The sequence below is a fragment of the Capricornis sumatraensis genome, chromosome 6 (assembly GCF_032405125.1).
Source record: "Capricornis sumatraensis isolate serow.1 chromosome 6, serow.2, whole genome shotgun sequence".
NCBI lineage: Eukaryota > Metazoa > Chordata > Mammalia > Artiodactyla > Bovidae > Capricornis > Capricornis sumatraensis.
In genome coordinates, this window is record NC_091074.1 from 74,490,979 (window position 1) to 74,506,370 (window position 15,392).

The 15,392-nt window shown below is 41.9% G+C and overlaps 1 protein-coding gene across 1 annotated transcript in view; it reads right to left on the reverse strand.

Annotated features, from left to right (window-relative positions):
* LOC138080755 (putative serine protease 47) overlaps positions 1-4,926 on the reverse strand; it is a 79,847-nt gene extending 74,921 nt beyond the window's left edge. The window contains exon 1 of the mRNA XM_068973618.1: positions 4,770-4,926. Coding sequence (XP_068829719.1) covers positions 4,770-4,926 — 157 coding nt within the window. The remainder of the gene's footprint in view (positions 1-4,769) is intronic.
* Between the last annotated feature and the right edge of the window lie 10,466 nt (positions 4,927-15,392).

The window sequence follows — 15,392 nt, forward strand, 5'->3', positions numbered from 1 at the left end:
TCCACTCTCTTGGTGATTCGTATCTCCAGCAGCTTCTGGACATCTGCATTGACAAAAGAGGGTACCTGCCTCTACCTGTCTGTTTCTGGGGTCTCACCAAAATAATGCCTCTGGTGAGCGTGTGGAAAGCTATTCTTTTGTGGACCCCAAGTGTGTCAGGGTGGAGAAGCTCAATTCTTTGGCAGCCCCCTGCCACCAAGACAGGGTTGAAAGGGGATAACTTGAATGGACAAGCCCTAAGATGGCTGGTCTCCAAGGGGAGCACGGGGATGAACTTTGTGGGATAGTGCCCAGTGTTAGTGCCATGGAGTCGCCCTGAGTGAGACTCAGCAGGGAGCCTAATGGTGCTGAGGTGGAAGGCAGGTACCTTCATCAAGATGACGAGGGGAAGGAGAGAGAGCAAGTGGGTGGAAGACTGTCCAGCAGAAGGACAGGCTCTGGTGTTGGAGAGGCACTCAGGGATGAATCTGAGTGAACGGAAACTAAGGAGGGGACTAAGCCTGGAGAAGAGCTGGAGGCTCGAGGTAGAGGCCGTTTGGGCAGAGGAGGCATGGAGGACATAGTGGGAGCAGGCTTTTCCCTCCACAGCTGTTGGGCTGCAGTAGGTGTTTCTTTGTACATCTCCCCTGGGATATCTTGAGAGACCTGATGAAAGCTGCCTTTGTCAGGGAACCTCCCCAAGTGTCTGCAGGAGACATGAGGAACAAGCTTCAACCAGGAGTTTCTGGGCCTGGAAACCTGGGCAGGCTGGGAAGGGGTGCACATCTGCAACCAACTACCCTGCACAGCCCCATACTGACTTCACAGTGTCCTTGCTGTCTCTCACCCCAGGATTTTAAACCTAACCACCCCCAGGAGTCTCCCTTCCAGTTCAAACCCAGGCTACCTGCAGCCCTGGGGTCACACCATAGGCTCTGGGAAGAAGAACCACCAAGGAGAGAAAGGGATGATTCTCTACCTTTGCAGAGGTGATGTCAGGTCCCAGACCTCCTTCAGTGCTTTAAGGCAACTTCTGCAAGCTGGAAAGCAGCAGACTGGCTCATGGTGAGGAAGCCAGGGCATAGGGATATTACAGGAGGCTGATTGCAGTGTCCCTTTAAGGGAACACAACTGGGAGGTTGGGATCCAAGAACCAGAGTCCAGGGCCACATGATCGCTGACAGTGATGGTGAAGCTTGTGATAGGGTTTATCATTAAGAAAGTGCTTTCATATCCATTACCCCTTGATGCCTTCACCAGTCCCTTTGTGGGGAAGAATGGGCAGCATTCACTGCATAGATAAATCTGGGAGAAGTTAGTTCAGTTCAGTTCAGTTGCTCAGTCGTGTCTGACTCTTTGCACCCCATGGACTGCAGAATGCCAGGCCTCCCTGTCCATCACCAACTCCAGGAGATTACTCAAACTCATGTTCATTGCGTTGGTGATGCCATCCAACCATCTCATCCTCTGTCGTCCCATTCTCCTCCTGACTTCAATCTTTTCCAGTATCAGGGTCTTTTCAAATGAGTCAGCTCTTTCATCAGGTGGCCAAAAGTATCAGAGTTTCAGCTTCAACATCAGTCCTTCCAATGAACACCCAGGACTGATCTCCATTAGGATGGACTGGTTGGATCGCCTCATAGTCCAAGGGACTCTCAAGAGTCTTCTCCAACATCGCAGTTCAAAAGCATCAATTCTTTAGCACTCAGCTTTCTTTATAGTCCAACTGTCACATACATATATGACTATTGGAAAAACCATAACCTTGACTAGATGGACCTTTGTGGACAAAGTAATGTCTCTACTTTTTAATATGCTGTCGAGATTGGTCACAACTTTCCTATCAAGGAGTAAGCATCCTTTTATTTCATGGTGGCAGTCACCACCATCTGCAGTGATTTTAAAGCCCCCAAGAATAATATCTGCCACTGTTTCCACTGTTTCCTCATCTATTTGCCATGAAGTGATGGGACCAGAGGCCATGATCTTAGTTTTCTGATGGTTGAGCTTTCAGGCAACTTTTTCACTCTCCTCTTCCACTTTCATCAAGAGGCTCTTTAGCTCTTCTTCACTTTCTGCCATAAGGGTGGTGTCATCTGCATATCTGAGGTTATTGATATTTCTCCCAGCAATCTTGATTCCAGCTTGTGCTTCCTCCAACCCAGCCATTCTCATGATGTACTCTGTATATAAGTTAAATAAGCAGGGTGACAATATACAGCCTTGACGTACTGCTTTTTCTATTTGGAACCAGTCTGTTGTTCCATGTCCAGTTCTAACTGTTGCTTCCTGACCTGCATACAGGTTTTTCAAGAGGCAGGTCAAGTGGTCTGGTATTCCCATCTCTTTCAGAATTTTCCACAGTTTATTGTGATCCACACAGTCAAAGGCTTTGGCATAGTCAATAAAGCAGAAGCAGATGTTTTTCTGGAACTCTCTTGCTTTTTTGATGATGCAGCGGATGTTGGCAATTTGATCTCTGGTTCCTCTGCCTTTTCTAAAACCAGCTTGAATATCTGGAAGTTTGTGGTTCATGTATTGCTGAAGCCTGGCTTGGATAATTTAAAGCATTAATTTACTAGCATGTGAGATGAGTGCAACTGTGTGGTAGGTAGTTTGAGCATTCTTTGGCATTGCCTTTCTTAGGGATTGGAAAGAAAACTGAACTTTTCCAGTCCTGTGGCCACTGCTGACTTTTCCAAATTTGCTGGCATATTGAGTGCAGCACTTTCACAGCATCATCTTTTAGGATTTGATATAGCTCAACTGAAATTCCATCACCTCCACTAGCTTTGTTCGCAGTGATGCTTCCTAAGGCCCACTTGACTTCACATTCCAGGATGTCTGGCTCTAGATGAGTGATCACACCATCGTGATTATCCGGGTCATGAAGATCTTTTTTGTACAGTTCTTCTGTGTATTCTTGCCACCTCCTCTTAATATCTTCTGCTTCTGTTACGTCCCTACCATTTCTGTCCTTTATTGAGCCCATCTTTATATGAAATGTTCCCTTGGTATCTCCAATTTTCTTGAAGAGATCTCTAGTCTTTCCCATTTTATTGTTTTCCTCTATTTCTTTGCACTGATCACCGAGGAAGTCTTTCTTATCTCTCCTTACTGTTCTTTGGAACTCTGCATTCAAATGGCTATATCTTTCCTTTTCTCCTTTGCTTTTTGCTTCTCTTCTTTTCACAGCTATTTGTAAGGCCTTCTTAGACAGCCATTTTGGTGTTTTGCATTTCTTTTCCATGGGGATGGTCTTGATCCCTGTCTCCTGTACAATGTCACAAACCTCAGTCCATAGTTCATTAGGCACTCTATCTATCAGATCTAGTCCCTTAAATCTGTTTCTCACCTCCACTATAAGTGATTTTATTTAGGTCATACCTGAATGGTCTAGTGGTTTTCGCTACTTTCTTCAATGTAAGTCTGAATTTCACAATAAGGACCTCATGATCTGAGCCACAGTCAGCTCCTGGTCTTGTATTTGTTGACTGTATAGAGCTTCTCCATCTCTGGCTGCAAAGAATATAATCACATTTCGGTGTTGACCATCTGGTGATGTCCATGTGTGGAGTCTTCTCTTGTGTTGTTGGAAGAGGGTGTTCGCTATGACCAATGCATTCTCTTGGCAAAATTCTATTAGCCTTTGCCCTGCTTCATTCTGTATTCCAAGGCCAAATTTGCCTGTTACTCCAGGTGTTTCTTGGCTTCCTACTTTTGTATTCCAGTCCCCTATAATGAAAAGGACATCTTTTTTGGGTGTTACTTCTAATAGGTCTTGTAGGTCTACATAGAACTGTTCAACTTCAGCTTCTTCAGCGTTACTGGTTGGGGCATAGACTTGGATTACTGTGATATTGAATAGTTTGCCTTGGAAATGAACAGAGATCATTCTGTCATTTTTGAGATTGCATCCAAGTACTGCAGTTTGGACTCTCTTGTTAACCATGATGGCTACTCCGTTTCTTCTGAGGGATTCCTGCCCGCAGTAGTAGATATAATGGTCATCCGAGTTAAACTCACCCATTCCAGTCCATTTTAGCTCGCTGATTCCTAGAATGTTGACGTTCACTCTTGCCATGTCCTGTTTGACCACTCCCAATTTGCCTTGATTCATGGACCTGACATTCCAGGTTCCTATGCAATATTGCTCTTTACAGCTTCGGATCTTGCTTCCATCACCAGTCACATCCACAACAGGCTGTTGTTTTTGCTTTGGCTCCATCCCTTCACTTTTTCTGAAGTTATTTCTCCACTGATCTCCAGTAGCATATTGGGCACCTACTGACCTGGGGAGTTCCTCTTTCAGTATCCTATCATTTTGCCTTTTCATACTGTTCATGGGGTTCTCAAGGCAAGACTTCTGAAGTGGTTTGCCATTCCCTTCTCCAGTGGACCACATTCTGTCAGACCTCTCCACCATGACCTCCCCGTCTTGGGTGGCCCTACAGGGCATGTCTTGGTTTCTTTGAGTTAGCCAAGGCTGTGGTCCTAGTGTGATTAGATTGACTAATTTTCTGTGATTATGGTTTCAGTGTGCCTGCCCTTGGATGCCCTCTTGCAACACCTACCATCTTACTTGGGTTTCTCTTACCTTGGACGTGGGGTATCTCTTCACAGCCGCTCCAGCAAAGCGCAGCTGCTGCTCCTTACCTTGGCTGAGGGGTGTCTCCTCACCACCGCCCCTCCCGACCTTGAACGTGGTGTAGCTCCTCTAGGCCCTCCTGCACCCATGCAGCCACTGCTTCTTGGACGTGGGGTTGCTCCTCTCGGCCGCCGCCCCTGGCCTTGGGCGTTGGGTAGCTCCTCCTGGCTGCTGTCCCTGACCTTGGACGTGGGGTAACACCTGTCAGCTGCCCCTGTGCTGTTGCAGCCTGGCACTCTCAGCCGCTGCCCCTGACCTCGGACGTGGGGTAGCTCCTCTCGGCCGTGCTTGTGCACCATCGCAGCCGCCCGCACTTTCATCAAGAGGCTCTTAAGTTCTTCTTCACTTTCACAAACATGGTATGTCTTTGTTTCCTTAAAGGTTCATAGTGGAGTGGAAGACAAACTGTCTTCTGATGCTTGTGATCCTTGTCCAGAGATGTTTTGTCTCTGTGGTCAATCAATACCTGTGCCCAGCCTCTCTGCAGGAATAGTCAGAGGTAATGATCTGAAGGAATTTAGATACTCCCTTCCATGACTGGTCTTCCCAATTTATATTTGGGCTGATTTGAATATATCTGTCTCTGGGGTGTAGTATTTTGTTAGTACAAAAATGATTACAGAATTATGACAGGATAGTTATTCCACAATGCAATTTCTATATAAATGGCACTGAGAAGATGCACTCAATATTGTATTCCAGTTATGAGTAAGAATCTTGTAAGTAACTAATAGAATGACTTAACAAGAGGACAAAGCAACAAGGAAGCTTTCTTTTCTTGAGTGCCTGTGTGCAATATTTTGCTTCACCATCCCTCTAGCATGAAGTTATTGGTTGAAAATCTTTTAAGTTTTCCTTCACAATAAAAGCTCAAGTACTGAGTGATATTTCCAAGTTATTTTTTCAGTCCCCAAAAGGAGTTTCTTCATACAAATTTCACCATGATATTGCTTGAAATACTCTCACTCATCTTGTTGTCTTCTTTTGAAACTGTTTTCCCTTGCAAGGGGCAAGGAGCTTCTTAAGCAGCAACAGGAGTCTTTTTCACAGTGTGAAATTGTCCTTCTAAACCTCTCTTTCTTTCCCCAACACCCCATAATCAGTACTGCTGCTATAGCAGGGAGTGGCTCTTGTTTCTCAAGATATTAGTTTACAGTCCTCTGAGGTTTTCGCCCTTCATCTCCCTTGACAAGATTCTTAACAGTTCTTCTCACAACACAAATGTGAATACTCTTTCATATCATTGTGATAGTGATAAACTGACTGATTCACAAATGAAAATAAGAATCAGGCAAATTTTTTTTTAGAAGAGATGTCCCCATGATTTCTGTGCAGATGGGACCATATGCAGTGACGAGCCCAGGTTCTAAAGAGCAAGGGAATGTGATGCAAACAGGAAATTCACAAGCTTATAAGCTGGGCTTGCAGGTTAGGATTTAGATGGAAGTAGGTTTGTGTGAATGGAGAATGGCTTTTGGTAGATAAACTCTTGACATTGTTGGAAGGCACACATCCATTTCACGGTTAGTGGATTTTTAAAACCTAGAAAAACCAGGACTCTAGGATATTTAGTCCCTATCACAAGGAAAGAGAAGATTTTTGTCTTCTTGTTCCTTACGTCTGCCTTAGCCTTACTAAAAGTCTAAACATTGAATGCTATATGATGGCTCTTCCAAATCAATTTCCTCTAAAAAGTCTGAAGGGTTTGTACATGTTTGCAATTGTGTTTTGTATTGGACACAAAATACACACTTCTGTCTATTGACTGCCGGTTCTCTTTCTCAAAAGATGAGTAACTTTTAATGACTTAGCATGTTACACTTTCCTTGGAAGTGTTGCCAGATAGAAAGCATATCTTGAGGTAACTGTAAATCTCACTCATATAATCAGAGAAAGAAATTGCAGTAAAACTATTTCCAAATATTGCATAGGACACAGTTATACTAAAAATTGTCACTTCTGTGAAATTCAAAAATCAAGTTCAGTTAAGCATCTGTTATTTTTATTTGCTAGTTCTGCCGACTCTATCCTTTCAGTTACTTTAAAATTTAAGAGACGGTAGAAAATTTTTGTTCTAGGACTCTAGTCCAGGAACAGTGGAGCCAGGATATCAGTACAAAGACAATCATTGGAAATACACTCAGATATATTGAAACATGTATGCTACCCACGCCAGTATTCTTGGGCTTCTCTTGTGGCTCAGCTGGTAAAGAATCCATCCACCTGCAATGCTGGAGATTTGGGCTTGATCCCTGTATTGGGAAGATTCCCCCAGAGAAGGGAAAGTCTACTCACTCCAGTATTCTGGCTTAGAGAATTCCATGGACTATGTTCTTTCACTTTCACATGAATATTCAACCAGGAGAAAAACTGAAGGCAGTTGTAGATTGCACTCATTTTTAGTTGCAAATCACATCTATGGAAGGACTTTAATAAAACAGATAACCCTGGTTTCCTCTGGGAAGAGGATAGGGTTGACAGCATAAAGATGTGGGAGGTGGGCTTGTCACTGAAAGGCTGCTGCTGCTAGCCGTGTGTTACACCGGATTTGTGACCTCCGGAGGAGAGGATTTTGATCCAGGGTCAGAGATGAAGCTTGACTGCTTGGAGCTTTTTGTGTAGCAAAGTTTTATTAAAGTATAATAGAGATAGGGAAAGGCTCTGACAGAAGGGTACAGAAAGAGTGCCCCCTTGCTAGTTTTTAGCAAGGTGTTTTATGTCTGTTAGAAAGCTGTTTAATTAGATAAGAGAGACACCTCAAGGCTGAGGGAGTTTCACCAGGCACCTCTCCCACAATATGCACTTTTGAGATAGGATGGCATGAGATGTGTCATCCCCCGTCATAACACAATTGACAGGAATACTGGTTTGTCGAGCCATTATCAGTCCAAGGTTTAAGAAAAGAAAAAAGTTAGTCTTAGTTTGAACCATTTTAAAGAAAGGCAAATTCCAAAGCAAATACATAGTTTCATTACATAAGAAAAACTCATTGGTTAGCTCAAGGTAGAACCAGGTCTCCTCAACACAGAATAAAAAAATTAAAATCTTTTTAAATTTTGTGTAGAGAAGGAAAAAGCATCTGCCACTTGCAGTTTCTTTCCTCCTGCTGCTGGGAGACCTCTGGCCTTCCTGCCCATTACACTCTCATCATTGCCTAGTTCTATTTTGCACAGTGTAAAATATTGCACTAAAATAATTTAAAAAGTTAAAAAAAACTAGTTAACAATAATTAATACTATGAGAAACACATTTGGTGAATTCTGGTCTTGGACATGTGGGCTGCATGATGTTTTATTTTTTATAGACGGGGCATTCCAGCAAAAAAGACCATCAGTAAGGAAAGTCCTGCTGCATGTTGGTTGGGGCACAAGAAATGCTTCCTTAGGAATAATGTACATACAACAATCATACACCCTGCATCTGCAGAGACAACCCTAATTTCAAACACTTGGTTCTATGTGGCCATAAATGCCCAAGTGTTTATCAGAGAAAGTTCTGAACTAAGTTGAGAAAGTCTAGTCTCTGTTGAAGTAAGCCAAGAGCCAGGCAGGAAGCAGAGAGGGTTGAGGGACACAAAACTATGGTTAATAGGTAAAGAAGTGAAATAAAGGGAACATCAAGATGCTACCATCAAGAACAACCTTGATGCTGTGAATCTGAAAACCAATTGATAAATTGCCTAAAAAGGCAGACACCAATTTTGTTGCTACTATGTAATGTGGAAGGAATGTCTGGTTCTTGCTTTCCTACCAGAGCCCTTCATGTCTCTTCACCCCACAGGCCCACCTGCCCTCTGCCCCTCCACCACTACAGAATGTTTCAGTTCCACATTCTACAGTTTGAATTCAAACTTTTCCCTCCTTTACTTGGATAGTGAGTATCTGCTGAAGCAGGTCACTCTCTGGGTCCTGGTCCTGACTATTCTCGCTGAGGTTACCAGGCAGCAGTGGTCAGTGTCCAAGCCTGCGGGAATAGCTTTAGAAGTAGGTAATCCTGTAGGGAATAGCTTTAGAAGTAGGTAATCCTGGGGTTGTGTTCTCAGAGACTCTGCCATTTCTCAGATCCCTGAGTCCACATGTGACATTTCACTGTGGGCACATGGTTGAACTGAAGTTGAGTGAGGAGAGAGCATCAAACCCAGAAGGACTTCTGGGGAGCCTGAAGAGCCAGAAGAAACCTGAGACTGCATGGGGGAGGAGGTTCTTTGGAGTGGATCAAGGGAAATTGCCCTGGGTATGGAGAAAGATGGCACCAGAAGTCTTGGTTATTTCTAGAAGGAAGATAAGCCACTTTGAAATGTGTGTGTATGGAGTGTGAGTGATGTCCTGGTAGTGACAGAGGGAGGGTCATAAGAAGAGCCTAGCCCTGTATTGTGTTCTTTAGGCACTGGAAGCTTGTCCCCACTGCATATCTTTCTGAGTGGTTTTAACTGTATCTAATGGGTCTTCCCTGGTGGCTCAGATGGTAAAGCGTCCGCCTACAATGCAGGAGACCTGGGTTCAGTCCCTGGGTCAAGAAGATCTCCTGGAGAAGGAAATGGCAACCCACTCCAGTATTCTTGCCTGGAGAATCCCATGGATGGAGGAACCTGGTTAGGCTACAGTCCATGGGGTCGCAAAGAGTCGGACATGACTGAGCGACTTCACTCACTCACTCACTCACTCACTCACTCAATGGGGCCATGGGGAGAGATGCTCTTAGTCATAAAACTATTCAGTGGGGTTCTGTGTGGCCACACCTGTAGTAAAGCATCTGCTCTGAGAACTAGGCAGGAAGTTACCCTAACTGCCACAGTCCAGATCTATTCTATTTCCAGCGCATAGCTCACTTCTCTCTTCAGGTAACTGTTGCCTTGGCTTCAATAGGATGGACAGCCATGTAACTTCAACCAAGACAGGGCTCAGGTTCCTTGGCAAAGGGATGTGTTAATATCCTCTTGCAGCCATTCACAGGTGGACGATGTCAGGATGTTTCCCTGAACAAAGCACTTTGGTATAACATTCAGGCAGAAGGGCAGGGTTCCCTGAGGCCGGTCATTATGTATAGACAGAATCCATTTAGCGAACAAAACCAAGAAGAAGCAAAAGTTACAGAAATAGATTCAACATTTAGTCAGATTCTGTTCTTCCCTGTAATATCCCCTCACTGTCCATGTCCATTTCACACTCTTGCGGGGAAAATGGCCATGACCATTATAATCGCTTCTTGTTGCATTTCATCAGATGGATCTCTGGGAATGTCTACCATCAGGGCCAGTGTTCCAAATGTCACTTCTTTTTGTTTCTCTACTTTATATCTGTAGACTTAGAAATATTTGCAACCTAAAAGTTGAGAGTTATGTTTTATTCAGTAGGAATTTTGAGGACTTCATGCCTGGGAGGCAGCAACTCAAATTAACGAATTTACCTCTTTTCCATGAATGGGAAGATGCAAAGTCAGGGCTCATTGAAATCATTCCCTTGATACATACCTCAACTATCTGGGATCTATATCCTGTATTCTCATATCCTGAGTTTCCTCAGGACTCATCGTGGGTGGGGAGTGGCCGCAAGCTGATGCCTGTTGGATGACAGATATTTTCCTCCTTCCTGAGTTACCTCAAGGTTCACAGGTTCACATTGGAAGGCTGTAATCACTGATGAATGACACGGCAGGAAATATTTCATTTCGCAGATCCTTTCGTCTTGGTCAGGAATTTGACCAATATTTGGGAGATATTTGTTAAAATGCTTGATATGCCAATCCAGGTGCTAATTTTTGGATTAGAACCTATTGGTAATTGAAGATTCTCTGGATTTTCTGTCTAATTATGGTCCAGTAGACATTTTCCCTTGTTTCTTCCCATACCTAGAATCATGCTCTTACAATTATTTTTTGCTATATACGTAATCTATTTCCTCAAGATGTTTAGCCATAGAAGTTTTACTGGAAGCCTGGATACTCACTGGGTACTGTAAGAGAAAACAATCTTATAAAATAGAACATAAGTAATGTAGTTAGTAAAACTGACAATGGTATAGTACAGCAGGGGGATACAAAGCAGAAGCAATTTGAATACAAGGAACAAATCAAAACAATGATTACTAAAACTAGTTGTAATCCAGTTGCAATAATGAGTAACCAAAGGAACTGTAACTGATTTGATGAGCTAAATGCAGTTTCACTGTACCAGGCAGGCATACACGCATGGCTTAATCTTTGAGACAAGCGTAGGCTACTGGCAGGATTGACCAGGTAGTGAGAAAATGATACACATTTCAGTTCTCCTTACAAAGGTAAAATTTACCAAATTACTGTAAGTCATAATTAGTTTAAGGGGAAGTTTTCCTTTACACCTTAAAAACACAGATTTAAACCAGTAATTTTTCAGAAAGAAATCATAAAAATCAATGATATTCACCAGTACATTCAGTCCTATATAACTGATCCTTTCTGTTAACAGCTTTGAGAAGCCATCAGGTTTATCATTTCTTACCCAAATTCAGCATTATGATTTGAAAGCCAGAGACTTGTATTGACCTAAAAGTCTTTTCTATAAATATTCTTGAAGAGGAAGCATTTCTGAAAAGGTATCAGAAAGAAGCCATAACTGTCCATAATGACAAAGACTTAAGAAAACACATTTAAGTATTACAATGCAGTTGACAAAGTAAACTGGTGACTATTGTGACATATAATGCTTTCAAATAATAACTAAAATTATAACTGGTAACATAGATGGGAATAGCAGACCACTTGACCTCCCTCTTGAGAAACCTGTATGCAGGTTAGGAAGCAACAGTTAGAACTGGACATGGAACAACAGACTGGTTCCAAATAGGAAAGGAGTATGTCAAGGCTGTATATTGTCACCCTGCTCATTTAACTTATACGCAGAGTACATCATGAGAAATGCTGGGCTGGATGAAGCACAAGCTGGAATCAAGATTGCCGGGACAAATATCAATAACCTCAGATATGCAGATGACACCACCCTTATGGCAGACAGTGAAGAAGAAGTAAAGAGCCTCTTGATGAAAATGGAAGAGAGTGAAAAAGTTGGCTTAAAGCTCAACATTCAGAAAACTAAGATCATGGCATCTGGTCCCATCAATTCATGGCAAATAGATGGGGCAACAGTGGAAACCATTGCTGACTCTATTTTTCTGGGCTGCCAAATCACTGCAGATGGTGATTGCCGCCATGAAATTAAGATGCTTACTTCTTGGAAGGAAAGTTATGACCAACCTAGACAGCATATTAAAAAGCAGAGACATTACTTTGTCAACAAAGGTCCATCTAGTCAAGGCTATTGTTTTTCCAGTGGTCATGTATGGATGTGAGAGTTGGACTATAAAGAAAGTTGAGCACTAAAGAATTGATGCTTTTGAACTGTGGTGTTGGAGAAGACTCTTGAGAGTCCCTTAGACTGCAAGAAGTTCCAACCAGACCATCCTGGAGGAGATCAGTCCTGGGTATTCATTGGTAGGACTGATTTTGAAGCTGAAACTCCAATACTTTGGCCACCTGATGTGAAGAGCTGACTCATTTGAAAAGACCCTGATGCTGGGAAAGATTGAGGGCAGGAGGAGAAGGGGACGGCAGAGCATGAGATGGTTGGATGGCATCACCGACTCAATGGATATGGGTTTGGGTGGACTCTGAGAGTTGGTGATGCACAGGGAGGCCTGGCGTGCTGCAGTTCATGGGGTCACAAAGAGCTGGACACGACTGAGCGACTGAACTGAACTGAACTGAACATTTTATCAGGACATATTAGATATTTAGGAACTCTATAAAAATTTCTAGGATATCTGCATCATTTACCATACAATGTAACCTAAGAAGATTTATTATTCATTTAATAACAATTCCCATGTAATTTAACATTCAAAGTGAACCTATTGGTTTCATATCTCTCTTTAGGGTGTTTCAGGGACCCTTTGAAACATCTCAAAGCTAGTTCAAGGTCAAAGGAACTTCATTATAATTTGATTTTGGAAGTTATATTGAAAAATATCAAAAAAGTTTTAAAATACCATAGGATCATAAGTCACTGTGAAACAATAATTTTTCATTTAACCAAAGTCACAAAACGATTAAAAGAAAACAAGTACAGATCACTTAAGGACACAGAAACGCTTGCAATCTGTTATCAAAATGGTGTACTTCTAACAGAGAGAGAGAGAGGTCAAATTCCAGTCTTATATTCTTACTTAACATAATCCATTTACTTAGTTAATTTCCACCTAAATTTAGTTAATCCTGATCATGTATAAAACTTTCACAGTAAAAGGCGATTACATTCTTCATACCTTAACTGAAAACATACATTCTACCATATTGAAATGTTTTATTATTTTCAGTGGCTTTATTTATATGCTGAAGCTAGAATCCCTGACTTCTTGAAACCTTAATTTCTAGTGAAAACCAAGGGAGGCAAGTAATAGTTACCAAAATCTGGAGATACTATTTTAGGTGATTTTTAGAACATAATTATTCTCATAGAGTTTACCTAAAAGCTCTTATGTAGTTTACATTTACTTTAAAGTCTCATCATATCAAGTTATATTTGTTGCTGACAAATTTGCAACAGGTATAACAAGATTTTATTTAACTTCTATTAAACCTATGTGTAGTGAAAACATTATACTTAATGTTGATTATTCTAAAGAGCTGTCTATATTAATTAATTAGATCAACAAATTTGACATAAATACTAGGCATTAATTTAATACTGAATACTTCCCAGTTCACATGAACCTGAAATTCAGTTAGATAATTTCTCTTACATTTATAATTTTTTGGCTTGTAATTGCTAATTTTTCTTTAAGCCAATTAAACAGAACTCATCCACAAATCAACCACAGACATATTATTCAAAGACAAAGACACAAACAAACAGAGACCTTATAGTTCTCAAATCAGATTTTAGCCCTGGGTAATGTGCAGCAATGTAAAACCCATCAATTTACAAAAGTGGTTGAATTAATGTTGGATTTCTGGCAAATAGAGAAAATTAAGCTCACTTGTCAGATGGCTATATATTTAGAGAAAACACGCTTATGATTTCTATTTACACTTGGCAACATAATTTGAAATTACAATCAGTTTCGAAATTACTTTGCCCTCTTTTCAAAATCTGCATTTTAAAAAGATAGCAGAGATGAGCATTCCGGAGAAGACCAGATATAACTTTTGCATCTCAAAGGTATAGGAACGTTTTCCTTGGGTGACTTTGTTTCCCCTTTGTGTAATACTTACAAGCCTCCTAAGATAAGCAGGAAAGGTTTGGGGAGTGGTATCTATTAGAAAGTCAATCAACTTCTTCCCTACTGTTAAAGTTACCCAGGACTCTTGCAGGGAAATTCAAACAGGATGCCTCAAGCCCAAGGAAGTCCTCTGGTCTCTTTTTGTCCTAGAACTGAAATAAGCAGCTCCAGGACAAAATCACTTTTTCCTTTTATTAGTAACAAACTGTATTTCCAGTCTTCATACCTTCTTTTCTGAAAACATACTATTTTTCTTAAGCCACCATGAACTGCCTTTAACATTAGCAGTCCCTGATTGGAAAATCCTAACACTTCTAGAAACATGCAACGTTCCAAAGCACAATTTCTTTCGTTAAGATGCTGCAAGACATGTGTCTAATGAACCCAAATGCCTCTCTCACAAAAAAAACAGAATAGGTAAATTTAGACCTGTTTAGCAATTAATGTTTCATCACAATTAAAATGACATGGGGACTCAATAGATTACTATATTTTAACTTAATTTAGTTTCAAGTTACCAAAATTTGAAGGGACTATTCTAAATGGACTTTTCCAAAATACAGTTATTCCCATGAAAGTGTGAAAGTGTTAGTCACTCAGTCATGTCCAATTCTTTGGGACCCCATGAACTGTAGCCTGCCAGACTCCTCTCTGTCCATGGGATTCCACAGGCAAGAACACTGAAATGGGTAGCCATTTCCTTCTCCAGGGCATCTTTCTGACCCAGGGATGGAAACCGGGTCTCCTGCATTGCAGGAGTATTCTTTTTCATCTGAGCGACCAGGGAAGCCCAATTATTCCCATCAGTTCAGTTCAGTTCAGTTCAGTTCAGTCGCTCAGTCATGTCCGACTCTTTGCACCAGGCCTCGCTGTCCATCACCAACTCCTGGAGTCTACTCACACTCATGTCCATCGAGTTGGTGATGCCATCCAGCCATCTCATCCTCTGTCATCTCCTTCCTTCTTCTCCTGCCCCCATCCCTCCCAGCATCAGGGTCTTTTCTGAAGAGTCAACTCTTCGCATGAGGTGGCCAAACTACTGGAGTTTCAGCTTTATCATCAGTCCTTCCAATGAATACCCAGGACTGACCTCCTTTAGGATGGACTGGTTGGACTTCCTTGCAGTCCAAGGGACTCTCAAGAGTCTTCTCCAACACCACAGTTCAAAAGCATCAACTCTTTGGCGCTCGGCTTTCTTCACAGTTCAACTCTCACATCCATACATGACCACTGGAAAAACCATAGCCTTGACTAGACGGACCTTAGTCGGCAAAGTAATGTCTCTGCTTTTGAATATGCTATCTAGGTTGGTCATAACTTTTCTTCCAAGGACTAAGAGTCTTTTAATTTCATGGCTGCAGTCACCATCTGCAGTGATTTTGGAGCCCCAAAAAATAAAGTCTGACACTGTTTCCACTGTTTCCCCATCTATTTCCCATGAAGTGATGGGACCAGGTGCCATGATCTTCGTTTTCTGAATGTTGAGCTTTAAGCCAACTTTTTCACTCTCCTCT